The sequence below is a fragment of the Eumetopias jubatus genome, unplaced genomic scaffold, assembly GCF_037043125.1.
Source record: "Eumetopias jubatus isolate StellerSeaLion01/CBP00866 unplaced genomic scaffold, mEumJub1_p1.0 scaffold_12, whole genome shotgun sequence".
Taxonomy (NCBI): Eukaryota; Metazoa; Chordata; class Mammalia; order Carnivora; family Otariidae; genus Eumetopias; species Eumetopias jubatus.
Genome location: NW_028274818.1, coordinates 76,238,391 through 76,255,771, shown reverse-complemented (window position 1 = coordinate 76,255,771; position 17,381 = coordinate 76,238,391). Strand labels below are relative to the sequence as shown.

Here is a 17,381-nt window from a genome sequence, read left to right as displayed (position 1 = left end):
GACCCAAGGTGACCGTCACTGCGGTTGCCACTGTTACTTGTATTCTAACTGCCACCGGGGGATCACACCGGTCCCTCCTTACCCATGGTCCTCCCGTGGAATGCGCCCATGAAGGAGAGGATGCTGTACTCGGGGCAGCCGGGGGCCTAGGACCAAGAAACAGTGGTGGTCAGTCACAGTCGTAGGGCTGGGGGACTGTACTGCTGACCCTGTGCACCTAGAGGAACACACATGTCTATCAGAAGAACCCGAGTCCCTTCTCAGGACCAAGTGACAGACTGAATCTTAAGGTCTGCATCCAGCCCACAGATGTTCTGTTTTGCCCTTAAAGTAAAAATGAGATTTAATGTAAGTATCTAAACTTATGGCTTCTCACAAGTTCTGCATCACCTGGGCCCATTTTCCTCCTGTGGCCATAGCAGGTGGCCGAGCCTAAAGGCTGGGCGAGAGCTCGCTGCACCAGGGCCCAACACCTGCCTTAGGCCTTGACGTCACCTGCTGGGCTGCTATGGCGTTTGAGTTTGGAACTCCTCCTGCAGCCAGACTGCCCTGGCTTTCACTGCCCTGGTGGGCCAGGTGTCTCCTGGGACACGAGGCTGGACTGGGCATCTCACTGGAAGTGCCCCGGGCCTTTGGAAGGGGTCTGCAGAGCTGGGGCAGGAGTGGCACCCTCTTCCTATAGAGGCTGCCCCGGGCTCAGGAGGGAGCAGGAAGCCCCATGTGGATAGCACAGCAGCCTTGTTTCCTGAGCCCCCACCAGGCCAGACCTGTTTCCAGCTGCTTCACGCAGACGACTGGGGACCCAGAGATGCTGGGAGGCTCACATTGTGTTTCCTCAGGCTGGCTGATCTCCCCCAGGTCCCTGAGAGCCCCAGGGAAAAGCACCAACCCCCCTCCTCCCCTCCAAGCAAACTCTGGAATACCCTCCAATCACTGTCCTTGTTTGCCCCCTGATGCAGCCACGGCACGTGAGCAATGGGATGTATAAATGTCGATGGAACAGGATGTCCATGGGGATCAGGTGAGAAGGAGGGAGGGCACGATCCACTGTTTTTAAAGATGGCCAGAAGGAAAAAGAGAATGCTTAAGGTTATGTAGGTTTGTGTGAACACACAGAAAGGAGTGGATTAGGAAAAAAAAAATTTAAGGAAGCATGAAAAGAAATTAAAAGCAATCTTACCACCCAGAGGCAACCCACTGTAAACATATTAGCAGGACTTCTTCCAGTAATCTCCTGTGTATTTATTTACATGGTTGACAGCACAGTGTCCATGCAATTAACATCCCACTGTTTTCACTAAATCACAGCACGCATGTCTCCAGGCCAAGAGAAACCCTTTGTGACTGTTTTTGCCGAATCTTGTGGATGTATGCAGGGGGTCATTGAGTTCAGTGGCTCTTGATTTTTTTTTTTTTTTTTTTAATAGCAGACACTTCTGTCTCAATCACTGAAAGGGGGAGGACAGGCCTGCTCTGGTTGAAGCTGGTTGGGGAGCTTGAGATCTACCCACCTGGTTCTTCCTGTGTCCCCACCCCCACCCCTCATCTCCGACACTGGCCTCCTCGGTGTCTCTGTGGACGAACCCCTACACTTCATTCCCCTGTCCCCATTACTGGATATATAGCTGGCTCCCAATTTCTCCTGGTTATCGAGACTATAAGCACCAATGGGCTGAATGCCCTTGTACATGCCTTTGTGCTGACATTTTGGATGATTCTGGAGAGTATATTAAAGAGCTCCTCAGACAGTCACATTCAGGCAGCTGTCCTGGGAAACTGATGAGTGCTGGTCAGGAAGGGCTCCACTCAGCCTTGATGCCAGGGGAATGGACCAGGGAGTAGGAATGCTTGGGAACCCCTTGGTAGGGACATGATGTATGTGTCCCTCCCAAATATCCATGTGGAAGCCCTCACTCCCAATGTGATGGTGTTTGGAGGAAGGGCCTTTGGGAGGTGATCAGGGTTGGATGAGATCATAGGGTAGGGCCCTGGTGATGGGGTTGGTGCCCTTAAAGGAAGAGACCCCAGAGTGCCTGCTCTCTCCTGGACACATGAGGACATGGTGAGAAGGCACTGTCCACAGGCCATGCAGAGAGCCTGGCCCAGGGAACGGAACTGACCTTGACCTTGGACCCCAGCCTCCCCAACTGTGGGAAGATACATTTGTTATGTAAGCCGCCCAGTCTGTGTGTGGAATTCTGTTACAGGTGCCAAGCTGCATGAGATACCTCCTCCCTGATAGGGCCAGGGTCTGCGAGGGGCCGGGGCAGAAGGGCCCGCTGTGCTTACCTGGTTGATCATGCACGTCTCCAGCTCCTCTTTGGAGAAACCCATTTGACCCCTTTCCTTGTTCTGACAAAACAGAACAGACAAAATCTCAGAGACTCTCTGGGGAAGGAGGGGCTTCCACGTTACACTCAGACCCATGTTCAGTTCGGGTCCCTAGTGAGTGCTTTCTCCCAGCTATTCACATACACCAACCAGTCCGAGTATGTACTAATGCATGAGATTGTTCATTGTGCTTGCAATAACTTAAGGAGAGGAATACATAGGTGCATTATTGTTCTGTTAGCAACAACAAGAACTGCTGAGATAGTGTATATGATGCCAAGGAAAACCAGTGTAATGAAATTGGGTTACTCGGGTCTTCCCACCACCCCCATGGGAGGCTTGGGAAGCCCTCTCCAGGTAGTGGCCCTCTCTGGATTTTAACCGTGGTCACTGATGTTCAGTACTCCGGCCAGGGGGGATGTACGGCTGGACAGGGGGCGAGTGTGTGGCTGGGGGCTGGGGAGGCTGTGTCTGTGTGTGCTCATGTGTGCACAAGCACATGCTCATGCCCCAAACCTCACCCGGTACCACATGAAGATTGTCTTAAAGGCATTTTCATTCGAGCAGGAGCCACAGGACATCGTGATGAGCTGGGACATCCCTTTGGGAGCCACCTGCAGGGAGAGAAACAGCTATGGCCTCGGCTCCATCTTGACTTCCACGTGGCCCTAGATGGTGCTGAGCCTCCACAGAGGCCCACCCTGGGCACCGGGGGCTGTGGGGCCCAGGAAGGTCCCGAGGAAGGGATCCAGGAAGGTCCTGAGAGCAGAAGGACTGGGAGAAGGGACAGGCTGGAGGGCAGGGAGGGATCTAGGAAGGTCCCGAGAGCAGAAGGACTGGGAGGTATCCAGGCAGGTCCCGAGGGAGGGATCCAGGAAGGTCCAGGAAGCAGAAGGACTGGGAAAACGGACTTGGGCTCTTCCAGGGTGTGGTGGAGAAGCCCAGGAAGGCCCCGAGGCTGGACGGCAGGGACGAAAAAACCACAAAGAAAAGCCCAGATTGTCCTGCCCGGGGCACCCGCCATCCCCTGAGATGCCCACATTTTACAGGTGGGAAGCTGAGGTTCAGAATGACTTTGATTGTAACCACTAAAACCAAAATGTCGGGGAGGGGTGAATAACATGCAAAGCTCCGATCATGTAACAAATATTAGTTTCCCCTGGTTCCTTTTCATGCACACAAGGAATCCCTTCTTTCTTCAAAAGGAAAATTAAAAATGTTCTTCATGAAAGAAACAGCACAAGAGCAAGACTGAAGTAGACATACCCCACCCGCAAACGTGTGGCTCTCAGTCATTTCCTCCCCATGCTGGCACCCCCTCCAAGAGATGGAACTGCCTCCCAGCGGGGCTGGAGGGTAGAGGGGGGGGGGTCCCAGCAGGGATGGGCTGTTTCTGAGAACTCACTGAGAGCAAGGACTCCCTGAGTTTCTCCACGAAGTTCTCCGGAGGAAGGATTCCGAGGGCAGGTCTGTTGATGAACATGCTCTGCAAAAAGGCAGGAGACCGACAGTGACTTCTCAGCCCTGACCCTGCTCCCTGCTGACCAAAGACCAACCAAGAGCTTTTCACAGAGAGTGTGTTCAGACAGGCTGACTTCCCCGCGCTTTCAGAGAAATCCACTAGGATTGCTCTTGGTGTAAAAAAGTACCGTCGTATTTCCTGGTTGTTATGTTGCACTGCAGCTCTAGAAGATGGTACCGTTGGGGGAAGCCAGGAGAAGGTACACTGTGTACTATTTTTTGCTAACTTCCTATGAATTATAATTAAATTGCAATTTTATAATTATTTTTTATAATTAAATTATAATTATGATTTTTTTAAAACCCACCCATCATAATGGCTAAAAAACAGAGTGGACACTAGCAAGTACTGGGCGAGGGAGCAGAGCCACTAGGACCCTCGCTCACAGCTGGTGAGAACATACACTGGTACAGTCACTTTGGGAAGCGGCGTGGCCATATCTCACAATGTTGAACACACAAACCCCCGTCAACGGGCAATTCCTCTCCTAGGTATTTACCTAAGGGAAATAAAAGCACACGTCCACACAAGGACGTAAATGTATGTGAATGTGTTTGGTGGCTTTTATTTTTATTTGCCAAAACCTGGCAACGACCCACACGTCCCTCCACCGGGGGAAGGGTAAGTGAGGTGATACTTGCACGCCATGGAAAACCACTCAGCAATAGAAAGAACCATCTACTGACACACACACTAACATGGAGGGACACGGAAGAATCTCAAAGTCACGATGCTGAGCGAAAGAACCCAGAATCAGAGAGGTACGCACTGCCTGGTCCCCTTCATAGGACATTCTGGAAAAGGCAAAACTAGAGGGACACACAGCAGTGCACGGTTGCCAGGGGCTGGGGTGGGACGGACTCACACATGGGCTGGGGGAATGTCTGGGTGCTGAACTGTGCTGTGTCTGGATTTTTAAATTATCTTAAAACAACCTCTGGCCTAAGGAACAGTCCCACACTCAAGGGAGCTGCCTTCTGGAAGAAAACTAGCCCCTCCCTGCCTGATGGCTTCAAAACACAGGCGTGCTCACTAGCTGCCAAAGTGACAGGGTTGGAGGCACACACCTGGCCAAGGGTCCCAAATCTCCCCAAAGGCTGGTCTGCAGAGACTTGCTTTAGAGTGAGGATAAAGGAGAACATTTAATTCTGGAAAGACACCGACCGCGGAATTCTGGAACGACACCGACCGCGGGAGAAATCTTGTCCACGTGGGGTGAGCCTGTGTGCTCAGATGGAATAAGACTACAGCCCTCTCCCCCTGGAGGTCCAGAGTGCCCCAGGCCCAGGTCAGGAAGGGTCCAGGGAGGGTCTACACAATGGGTAAACAACGAGGTTGCTAGGAGGTGGATTTGGGTTTTAAAAAGCAATTGGGCCAAGTGTAACGTGGCATTCTGGACTGGATCCTGGAAGCAAAAAATGGACATTGGGGAAAGCGGGGGAATCTGAATGAGGTCTGTGCTACATAATATGCCCGTGTCAATTCCTTAGTTTTGACGCGGTGCTGCGGGGAGGGTTGGCACTTGGGTGAACTTGGTGAAAGGCAGGTGGGAACCGTCTCCACCTTGTCTGTACATCTGAAGCTAGTCTGCAGTTGCATCACCTAGTTAAACGTGGGGGGAATGACCAGGCCTAGGGACTGCTTGGGTTCCTCTCTCATCAGTGCCATAATCTCAGCACAAATCCAAATAGCGCCATCGCTGCAGAGGGAGGCCTCCTGGTGGCTTTGGAATTTGGCTGGGACTGCTAGATTCATACTCTGTTATTTTTTCTGCTTTGTGACCACCTGGGTGAGTCTAGGGTAAGTAGCTGGGGACATTAACCCTCCTTACTATAGTGCTGGGAAAAGTGAGGACCAGAGAGGTCAAGCAACCTGCTGCAAGTCACACAGACAGGGAGGGGCAGAAGCACGACTCCAATCAGGCTTGCCGACTTCAGATTCCATCCTTTGCCAGACACTGCAGGCAGCCTCCACCCAAAAATGTGAATGCAGGATACAAGTTTGCATGGTGCAACCCAGAGATGTTGGCTGGCTTGCAGGGGCATTTCCTTTTAGCTCTGAGCTGTTGGTGGGGCTCCTAAGAAATCAAGCACTGTGAGATCAGGGTTGGGGGAGCGCCATCGCTGGTGGGGGGAGCGGCTCACAGAGGGGATGGCCACGCTGGCTGGCAGCTTGACTGACTATCTGGGACCAGGGAGAATGTGGGGGTGGTGTTCTTGTTCAACAAAGCATGACATTAAGAACAAAAGATTATCTGGGACATTGGGTAGCAGAATCAAATGAGGACAGGTTTCTAGAACCCTTGCTGTCAGACTCAGCAGTCGTAAAGTGCAGTGTGAAAAGGATGGGCTTTGGTTTAAGTGGCTGTGCAACCTGGGGCACAGGCTAAACCTTTCTGGTCTTCAGAGTCCTTATCCGCCCAAATGGGGACTCCTCCCTTGGTGCCTGTAAGGGGCTGGTGAGAGGGCCGAGCATGTGATGGGGCAGCAGCTCAGTCGAGCTGAGCAGTCACGCAGGGGGACAGGCCTGGGGGTCACGGTGGAGGCACGTGTCTGAGCTGAGCAACTCAGTGCTCCCAGGTGTCGCGGACATGAGATGACTCTACACTGACCGCGCTACAAACGGCGGGCGGTGTCATGAGCGGCCTTGGTGACGTAAGAAAGCAGAACTGGAACTGGAACCCAGAAAGTGGATCCAGGGGCCACAGCTTCGTTTTCTGCAGCCACATGAAGTAATGACGTTGGAGTTTAAGGGTGATGTGGTTCGGTACAAAAGCGTTGACTGGCCCCTTCAACAACCTGGCAGGAACCTGCCCTTGATGGAAGACCCGGCATGTCAGCAGTGGTCCCCCAGCTGGTGGCCCAGGTGCCCCCTGCCCTACTGAGCTGATGGCAGCTACCACTTCTCTAAGACTGCTGGGGGCTCCTTTCACTTGGCCGACCCCAAACTTCTGCAGGACAACAGCGTCAGCACAGACAGGTCCAGACTGACGCAGACCAGGACCTCACCAGCACCCAGAACAGTGCCCAGCACTCAGCAGGGATTCAATCAATAATTGATGATTGACAAAAAGTCAAGAAATAAGGCTAAAGAAGCAGGAGCTAGACCACCAAGGGCTTTGCATCTGAAGTGGGGGCACTGGGGTGCATCCCAGAGGCAGGGGGTACGGGAAAGAGTTCCACGAAAGGTGCAGCTCAGAGGAGGTGAGCACGGGCCTGCTGGGGTGGGGGCTCGTGGAGAGGAGTTGCTGGGGACGTGAAGGCCAGGGCTGGTCCTGACAGGGTGAGGGGTGAGAGGCAAGAAGTGGGCAGGAGGAAGGGAGGATGAAGCCGACTCGCCCAGGTTCCTGGCAGGGACAGGTGGGGGCAGGGCATCCCCTGAAATCACGTGTTTTCGGGGATGATTCTGCCTCCGGAGGCAGCTGACACAGCAAATGTGTGTGACATGTTTGTTGACACATTTTTTTCAGCACCAACTGCTGAGGCATCTGGGATCTGCACAACGTTTCGAAACAAAGCCAGGCTTCGAATGTAAACATCCCCATGGAGCCTCCCAAACGGGCTTGCCAGCCACCTTCAGGGGGGCCACCCACTTCCGCTCCAGCAGCCCCTAAACTTGAAAACAAGCAGGGGCGGACATGTCCCGAAGCCCCTCCCTGAGGGGCACAGCCATCTCTAAGGGGGGACATGTGGTTCCTTCCTATTACCTTCAACTCTGCGGGTAAAAAGGGATGGGACTTCAAGCCCGGGTTGTTGGTTCCCAATGCACCACCCCCCGGCCCCCCACCTTGGCCTGGCTTAGATCTCTCTTTAGGAGTCACACTCGCTGTGTCACTGAGTAGAATGAAAGCCCTGCAGCGACACTGGGTGTGGGTGAGGATGTGGAGCAACTGGAACTCACACACTGCCATTGGAAGGGTGGGCTGGCAGGAGCTGCGGCCGCCTGTGTGTGTGCATGGCCACGCCAGTGGTGGCCAGTGGCAAGGCACGCACGGGGTCCCCAAAGCACACGTGCTCCAGTGGTCTTCGGGGGGGATAACCCAACGGTCCAGCGGCAGTAGGATGGGTCCCTTCATTGCAGTAAACGCACATGGCGGAAGGCTAGAAAGCCCTGGGTGCTGATGGTCTACAGCTACACACAGGGATGAATCCCTCAGACTGACATCGAGGGAAACAAGCCAGGCACAATAAAGACACACTGCACAACTCCGTGCACATGGCTGGAGAGAATGGAAGAAATGCACCTGTGCCGTTAGACATAAGGGGACAGCATCCGGGCGGGGGCATGCTGTGGGGACCAGGTGCAACTCATGCATTCTCATCGGGGGTGAGAAACCTCATCCCCTGGGGATGTGGAAAGCACGGTCTACATGGTACACGTATAGCATATGGCAGAGGGGTATTAGAGGCGCTACCTCAGCCTCCAAGCAGATGCCACACCCTCTTCCCATCCCATACCGGGAAGGCATGACATGCTAAAAGGGACTCCGCAGAAGAGATTAAGGTTCTGGATCCACTCAGATAGGGAGATAATTCTGGATTTTCCAGGTGGGCTGAGTGCAACCACGTGAGCCCACTATGAAGAGCAGAAACAGTGGCGCCTGAGTGGCTGAGTCTGCCTTCGGGTCAGGTCATGATCCCAGGGTCCTGGGATCGAGCCCCACATTGCTCCGCGGGAAGCCTGCTTCTTCCTCTCCCATTCCCCCTGCTTGTGTTCCCTCTCGTGTCTCTCTCTGTCAAATAAGTAAACAAAATCTTAAAAAAAAAAAAAAAAGAGAGCAGAAACAGAAGGCAGGCAGAGAGAGGACTGGCCCGGCCACGGCTGGCTTGAGGACAGAGGGACCATAGGGAAACCAGGAGAATAAGGTACAATGACCTGAATGAGCGCACAAGCAGATTCTGCCCCACAGCCTCCAGCTAAGAGCTGTGAGACCCTACGCAGAGGGCTCAACTGAGCCCACCAGACTCCTGGCCCACGAAATCTGTGCCACAATACATGGGTGTTGTTGTAAGCTTCGAAACCGGTGGTAATTGGCCATGGCAGCAATAGGAAACGTGGTGGCATTAACAATGCACCACGACGGGAACAATTAGGAAAATAATGTCTAAAAAGGCTCCTTAAGGAAGTAATAATGAAAGCAGAGCTGAGAAACACCGGGTTATATGGGATGGTTCACTGAGCAGTGCGCTTGGGGGGGATGCGCGCCTCTGTGTATGTTATGTTCAGTGTGAACGATCAACGGCTTCCTGCCCCTCTCCCGCTGGGTGCTCATCTGGGGGGCGCCTCTACCCCCCCAGGGCCCACGCGGCAATGTCCGCAGGCAGGTTCAGTTCTCACAACTGAAGACGGAGATGCTCCTGGCATTGAGTCTGGGGGGCCGGCAGTGCCTCTGAACGTCCTATGGTGCCCAGGACGTACCCCCGGCAGAGAACCACCTCTCCAACCGTCACTGGTGCTGAGACTGACATCCGCCTGCATGGTCCCTAAGTCTGCACGCTGTCAGGTCCCTAAGGCTTGGCCCTGGCCACCTGTCCACTTTCGCTCCACATTCTCGCAGCTGCTCTCCCTCCCACCTTCTCCCTGCAGGGGTCCTGGAGGCACCTGCTTCTCCTTCAGTCACTTCCCTGGAAGACTTCCCTGACCCTCAGCCCACTCGATCCCCGACAAGCCCAGGCCCTGTGGGTTTTATTCCCAGCATTTCCTCCAGCTGTGCGACCTTGGACAAATACTTAACCTCTCTGTGCCTCAGTGTCCTCATTGTAGGATGGGGATGACAATGGGCCCTGCCTCACAGACTTGTCAACACTGCAGCTGTGAAGTGCTGAACGCAGTGTCTGGCACACATTTCACTCTCGATAAATGTCGACCACTATTGCCACCATCATTGTTTTGTGCCAACACAGTACTGTTTGCCTCATCCTGTAGCACGTTATACGATGCAATTTGATGCTTAGGTGGGAGCAGGGCTCTGTGGTTTTGCTCACCAAGGCATTCCAAGTTCCTAGCGTATAGTATGTGCTCCATAAATATTTGTGGAATGAATGAATGAATGAATGAGCTATTTCTAAAGGCTGCCCAATGATCCTCTGGATCCATGCCATGAACACCACATAACTGGGGACTCACCGCATTTTGAGGCTGTTGGATCAGCTTCAGGAGAGCAGGGTGGCTGTAGCCTGGGAAGAGAGGGCACGGTTAGAGTCCTGGTTAGAGGCCCGCATGGTGCCCAGGGTCCCTTTGCCCCTCCCCCATGGGTGCACCCCACCTTCCCTTCCAACCCTGCTGCTCCCTTCATAAGGGGCCTTGTTATCCTTTGCAGACAAGATCCGTTCCTGGGGCCCTCCCAGACCTCTGGACTCAGGATCACTTGGGCTGCTGCCAGAAATCTTCCCAAATTCTCTAGCTGATCCTGAGGCCCAGGTTCAGGACCAGGGCTGCAAGTGGTCCCCCAAGCCAGTGTGACGAACTGCAGACATGGCCCTCACCTTCCTCCCCAGGGCCACTGCTTGGGTCAAATCGTAAGAGACATCTATCTGCTCAGGAACTGAGCGAGTGAAACGTGCAGCCTGCACCCATGATCCGCACTCCTCCCCTTCGTACATCTGCTGCTTTTCAGAGTTCCACTGCATCAACTGTCCAGACTGAGCCTGAGGTTGCATGACAGGGCTTGGGACACCCTTTGACTCTGCAACTGGTCTTCTACGAATTAGCCCTACACACCTGTACATGAGCAACGCGCTCCGGTATCTCCAGGCTTGAAAGCAACCCGACACCCACCAGGGGCCGTACTGAACAGAAAGCCTGCTGTGCACAGTGCACGCTCAGTCAGGGGAGTCCTTTATCGTAGAGGAGGGAGGACGCTGCACAGCCCCGGAGCCAGAGGGTCTCAGGCTCAAGGCCTGAACTTCCGGTTTCTGTTCATCGGTCCCAATCCTGGCAATGACTCTCAAGGGAAGGCCAAGTCTGTAGGGGGCACAGCAGTCAGGAGACCGGATCGGAAGCCCCTCTGAGGCAGTGGCCAAGTGTTACGCTCAGTTGACAATAGCTGAATGAGTGAATGACAACGTGGAGATCCAGGGACACGGGCAGGAGCCCAGAACTGTCACATGAGAGAGACCATCCAGTGGATCTTGGAACAGGAAACAGACCTTAGAGGGAAACTCCTGGTCTCCAACTATCAGAATTTTTACCATGCATACCTTGTACCTATTTTCTTTAAGCCAATTCATTTTTTGTTTAAATAAACTTAGTTTGGTTTTTTTCCTTCATTTTTTAAGATTTTACTTAAGTAATCTCTACACCCAACGTAGGGCTTAAACCTACAACCCTGAGATCGAGAGTCACATGCTCCACCTGCTGAGCCAGCCAGGCGCCCTTAAATGAACTTACTCGGAAAGGGGACTTGCATCACTGAGGTGAGAGGTCTGCCCAAGGCTCTGGGCCTGGGGCCTGCTCTGCTCCACCAGAGGAGGCTAGCAAATTCAGAGGGGTGGTGAGGCCCTGGCGCTACTCTGGGGAGACTTTCTCCTCTGCAGCATCAAAGAGTGAATGGACTTGAAGAGCCTTGTGGTTTCACCTCCTGCTTCGAGGAGGGTAGACTGGTGTGTGTGTTGGGGGGATGATCTGGGGGTCCAAGGGTTCAGGGCTATGAGCAGCCTCCCTGCCCTCCCGCCCTACTCAAGGGCGTGTTGGGCCCAAGGCTGCAGGGTGCTCATTACTCAAGGAAGGAGCACTCTGTGGGTTTTTTCCAACTGTATTTAGCCAGAGGTCTTTCAGATCTGGTTCTTTATCAGGCTGCCTGGGTGTTTATGACTTCTCTGCCTCAGTAGATAAGCCAGTTCCAGGAAAATCTTATTAAACCACAGATGCAGCTTGTCTTACTGACTTCAGAGGAAGAGATGAGAGCAAAGCTGGTCCTTCTGATCAAGGAAATCCATGCCTGGGCTTCTAACACTGTGGGACCCTGCCCTGCAGGCCAGGGCAGGGCGGGGCGGCTGTCTGTGAGGCTGCTAATCACAGCAGTAAGTTAGGAGGCAGAGGGCCTTTGGTTCAACTCCTTGGGCTCCCTGCACACACTGGACAAACCCTGTGAACTCTTGAAACCTGGCCCCCGTGGGTAAGCTGGAGATGATGTTAAAAAACCTGCATTTACAGGACTGTTGTGGGGGTCTAATGGGATAGTGTGTAAGGTGCTTAGCGATATGCCAGGCCTATGGCAAATTCTCACTAGTTACCAGCTAGAAAAAAATCATCTCAAAGACTACAGATAGGGGAGGAAAGGCAGCCAGAGGAGAACTTTCAGAACTCCCTGTGCTTTTTCAACTTCTGCTGGCCCGATTTCTTACGCCCCCATACATTTGTCTGCTGGTTGGGGATGAGAACTAAGGGAGGCCTGCAGGGGCTGGGGGCAGAAGGATGGCGGAGTTAGCTGGGAAGAGAAGGGCCTGCAGCCCGTGGCTGTTACGTAGTAGAGCTAGGATTTGACTCTGAGAACTCCAGAACCGGCCCTTTCACTCCAACCGAGAATGCAGACGGGGTTGTGTAAATCAAAGAACCCAAAATGCCTTCAGAGGCCAAAGTGTGTCTGAATGATGGGCTTCCAAAAAAGCATCAGTCACCTTACTGTCTAAATCGTATCTCAGTGGGAAATAAATAGGGACTGGCATCATGCACGAAGGGACAGGCTTCACCAGATGAGACGCTCAGCCCACAGACCATTGAGCGCAGCAGCGACCTGTGTGTCTGTGTCAGCCCTATCCATCCCATCGTCTGCCGTGCCCTCCTCTAGCAGCAAGCCAGGCTCTGTATGGGCCAGAGGTAAGCCTGGTGAGGCACATGCTGCTGGTGCCCCGACTGCTCACCTTGGCAGGCCACCCCTCTCCCAGCTGCCTGTGTGGGGGCCAGTAACAGCTCCAGCTGCCTCTTTTTCTGGAAAACTGCCCTTGGTGAATGGAAGCCCCTTTGCCCAAGAGATGAGCCATGTCCTTCCTGCAGGCACCTAACAGGTAATGACTGACTCCCACTGGGATACAAAAAGGCCAGCCTCTTTGACGCTGCCTGGGACCAACACTGGGGTGCAAGTCATGCTCCAGAGCCCCCTGTGGGATCAGGCCATGGCTAGTCTCTGGCTGAGACCTCATCCTTCTTAGCCTTTCCCTCTCTCCCCTGTCTCCTGAGAGTATGCCCTTAATAAGCAACTTGCACAGAACCCCTGCCTCAGGCTCTTCTATGACACCTAACCTAAGACAGCTGACATTAAAGGCCGGGGTTCCACAGACCTGAGCTCATGTCCCGGCCATGCTTCTTCTGCAAGCCATGTCACCTCTCTGAGCTTTGCTTATCTATCTACAAAATGGGGGCATTAATACATACTCACCCTGTGGGGTTTCGAGGAAGAATCAATGAGAGAAGAGAAAACACATAAAGTCCCTATAAGAGACCCTCTACCAATTACTTGTTCCTTTTCTCTGCCCTTGAAGGAAGTGTCTGGCAGCACACAGGGATGTGTGTACTGGAAGGAGCATCTAAAGTCTGGACTGCCACAACTAACAGAGAGAGGAGGTACATACGAGGGTGGGTATCCCAACTCTTACCTATGGGAACAGAGGAAATCTGGGAGTATAGGTCCAACATCCGGTTGCCATCCACATCGACCAGGTAATTGCCTCGGCTCTCTTCATAATTGCAGAAAAAGTGCACAGCCTCTGCATTCTTGGAGAAAACAGAGACTGATTCAGGGTTGCCACAATCCTCTAGATTCTTTGTCTTTTGGGATGAAGCTTGAACTGGTGAAGTAAACCACATCCTGCCCATTCTATGGTCACATGGAGGGTATCTGTGGGTGCTTACATGAATGGTTTGCTTTATAATAGTTTACTAAGCGGTAAATTTGTATTTTATGCATTTTTCTGTATTTTATATATCACAAAAACAAAAGGTTCAGAAATAAATCTGAAGAAGATTCTGATGTTAAGATGATGGTAAGCCTTAGAGCAACCATGAAGAAAACTAAAAAATATATAGTAATTCTGAAAGAAATTAAAGTAGCACACTAGAAGATACCCACTTAATGCAAAAAAAAGTAAAAAAGGAACAAAAATATATGAGACATATAGAGAACAAAGAGTAAAATGGAAGATATAAATATAACAGTAAGAACATTAACTGTGTGTGCATTAAACAACCCAATCAAAAATCAGAAACTGTCAGATTGGATAAAAAGATGCAACTATATGCTGTCTACATGAGACATACTTTCAGGTCAAGAATACAAATAGGTTGAAAGTAAGGAAAAAGATACATGATTCTCAGAGCAATCCTAGGAAAGCTGAAATGGTTTATATTAATCAGACAAAATCAACTGTTAAACAAAAGTGTTTCTAGAGGTGAAGTCCACTAAAAAGATATAACAATTATAAACATGTAAGCACCTGATAACAACAGAGGCCCAAAATACATGAAGCAAAATGGGCAAAAGTGATGAAAAATATAGTTATAAGAGAATAGCTGGCAGCTTTAATAGCTGGCTTTCAATAGTGGATAAAACAAACAGGCAGAAGATTAACAAGGAAATAAGACTTGAACAACACTCTAAACCAACAGGTCCCACAAACACTTATGGAACACTCCACCCAAAAGTGGTAGAGCACACATTCTCCTCAAATGCATGTGGAACATTTTCCAGGAGAGACAATATAAAAGCCTCAGTAAATTTAAAAGGATTGAAATCACACAAAATATGTTTCCCAACCACAACAGAATGAAACTGGAAATCAGTAACAGAAAGAAATTTGGGAAGTTCACCAAAATGTGGAAACTAACACATAAATAACAAATAAGTAAAAAAAGAAATCATAAGGAAAATTAGGGGGAAAAAAAGGTTTAGAACAAAGTCAGTTGCATTTTTTTTTAAAGAGCTGGCACAGCCTAAATGTTTGTGTCCCTCAACTAAGTCATGACAGAGAAGCAGTGGAGGGGATGTTAGCTCATTCTCACTTACCTGAATTATATTCAGCTGTTTCATTAACTCCTGCAGGCAAGAAGAGCAAAAGCATTATAGCAAGGACGCACGCTTGCCAAAGAAACTTCAAGTCTTTCAAGTCCTGGGGCTTCCCCTGACGCTTATACCAATAACTTCATAGTTAATTAATCAGCAATATTATAATTGTTTAAAAATTGCTTAATATAAATAGTTGGCAGGAAACTATTCCTGCCAGTTACATTACCAGTGTAACAGAGATTTAGAAACTTGAAAGGATAACAATAAAATAAAATATTTAAGCTAAAGGTATTTATTTAGTGCTCATAAAAGCATAGGTCTCCCCCCCTTTTTTTAAAGTAGACTCCACACCCAGTGACCTTGAGATCAAGACCTGAGCTGAGCTCAAGAGTCGAACGCTTAATGGACTGAGCCACCCAGGCGCCCTGGTTCCCTTTTCATTTGGGAAAAAAGGCTTTAACACTGTTAGAAAAAATAAAATCAACTGAAAACATAAACTTGTTCATCAAAGAACCATTTATAATTATAATCTGGACACTCCAAAAACCACACGTACAAGTCTATATAGAAACTGGGAATTATAAATTGGGAACTGGGACCTAGGTGCTTTACTACTACAAAGATTTAATCTATAAAAATAATCCAACATAAAATCAACTTTAGCAATTAGTGTCATAAAATTATGTATTTCCACATAAAAATAGAAACTAATATTAATGACAATATAAAAAAATTATTCCAGGTATTTCACCACTATGAAATTAAAATCCACTACTCCTCCACAGAAATATGCATGAAAAAATGTCCCTCCTTCCTCCCTCCCTACCAAATGTACCTCCTTTGGTAAAATGCTATCAAAGTAACTACAATCACTTGCATTAGTACAAAGATTTCTGGATTTATAAAATAGTTGCAGTGACAAAAGGGATATCTTCTGACAGTAAAAAAAAGTGACACTGTGGATAAAATCTGCAAAATCTGCAAAGAAAAAAGCCAATTTGTATTAAAAAGGTTTACATTGTTATTTTTTCGGTGCAAACATTAGAAACAGTATAGCACATCACAATATAGAGCCAAGGTTAGTCAGCCTTCTGAAATGCATAATATGCACGTTGTGTAGCATCTTTGAGGAGAGGCACCAACATCCCTCATCAGACTCATCTTGTGCCTCTTCCATCTCACACAGTAACATCTATTCCAGGGATTCAGAGCTACCCAATGTGTCTCATATGCCATGTCCTGTCACCCTGCACGCCTCTCCACATACCATTCCCCTTGTCTACAAAAGAATAATGCATTCCTTTGGTGAATTCTTCCTTTTTATCCTTCATCTGACTTTGGTCAGATGTTCTGCCCCAGACCTTCACTCTGGACTCAAAGCAAGCCATGTGACTTCCTTTGGCCAACAGAATGAGGTAGGAGTGATGGTACACCAATGTGGAGCCTAGACCTTAAGAGACCCATTATGTGCTCTTCTCTGCCATTGCCATGAGGATGAGCCCAGCCCAGGTGGCTGGAGGATGAGAGACACATGGGGTAGAGCCAAGTCACTGCAGTGACCAAGACAAGCTCAGCCTAGATCAACCAGTGGTCAGTCATCCCCCAGGCATGTAGATGGGCCCAACAGAGCTGCCTAGCTAACTCCCAGTTAACCCCAGATGCATAAGCCATCTGTATGCTACTGAGGTTCTGTAATTTGTACACAGCATTACTGTGACAACAGACAATTGATACAACTCCCCTGAGAAGGCGTCTTTGACTTCTCGCGGCAGAATGGCCTAGTTTAATCCTGGATCTCTAGTGGTAAGCTCTCTGAAAGCAGCTAAGAACACAGGTCTGTAAGTTTCACTGTGTTCTTGCCTCATGGACTCCTTCCGCTCCGTTCTTAAGAACACCACTCAAGTGTGCTCAACTCACCCGAGATCTAGGCCCTGGGACTTCAGTCTTCATCAGGGGCCCATCATAATCAAATTCGATGTCGACTTTGGCTGCGGCTTGACTGATGTGTCTGGAGCCTGTAGTAGACAAAGATGGTGAGATTCCCTGGTAACAGTAGGTATAATGAGGACTCTGCCCTAACAGGTGCCCAATGTCCCCGAATAGAAACAGTGCCAGGACCTCAACCCCATTCTAGCCAGACCACCCCCTGAACATGGAGCCTGGCCAGACCTGGGCACCACAAAAACACTGCAGAGTCTAACAAATGGGAAAGCCTAGTGCTAGTGAAGTTGTAGGCAAATAGGTATGCTCATGTTCTGCTGTTGTGAGTATCAGCTAATGATGCCTTCCTATTCCTTTCCACTGAGCAATCTCATTTCAGGATTCACCCTAAGAAAATAATGGGACCAGTACACAAAAATGTACATTACAAATATTTATAATAATACTGTCTTTCAACAAGAAAACAACCTAAATTTCCAACAATGGATGGCAGCTAAACACAATATGGTATATTCCACTATTTCAGGGACAAGGGCATTTTTATTTTATTTATTTATTTATTTATTTATTTATGTATTTATTTATTTA

At 50.0% G+C, this 17,381-nt stretch overlaps 1 protein-coding gene across 2 annotated transcripts in view; it reads right to left on the bottom strand.

The window, feature by feature from the left end:
* The window catches only part of ABAT (4-aminobutyrate aminotransferase), an 80,125-nt gene that overhangs the window by 8,277 nt on the left and 54,467 nt on the right, over positions 1–17,381 (bottom strand). For both annotated transcript variants that reach the window (XM_028117633.2, XM_028117631.2), the window contains exons 3-10: positions 16,770–16,867; positions 14,853–14,882; positions 13,447–13,564; positions 9,980–10,029; positions 3,737–3,817; positions 2,853–2,945; positions 2,290–2,352; positions 83–146 (exon numbers count right to left, since the gene is read on the bottom strand). In XM_028117633.2, coding sequence (XP_027973434.1) covers positions 83–146; positions 2,290–2,352; positions 2,853–2,945; positions 3,737–3,817; positions 9,980–10,029; positions 13,447–13,564; positions 14,853–14,882; positions 16,770–16,867 — 597 coding nt within the window. The remainder of the gene's footprint in view (positions 1–82; positions 147–2,289; positions 2,353–2,852; positions 2,946–3,736; positions 3,818–9,979; positions 10,030–13,446; positions 13,565–14,852; positions 14,883–16,769; positions 16,868–17,381) is intronic.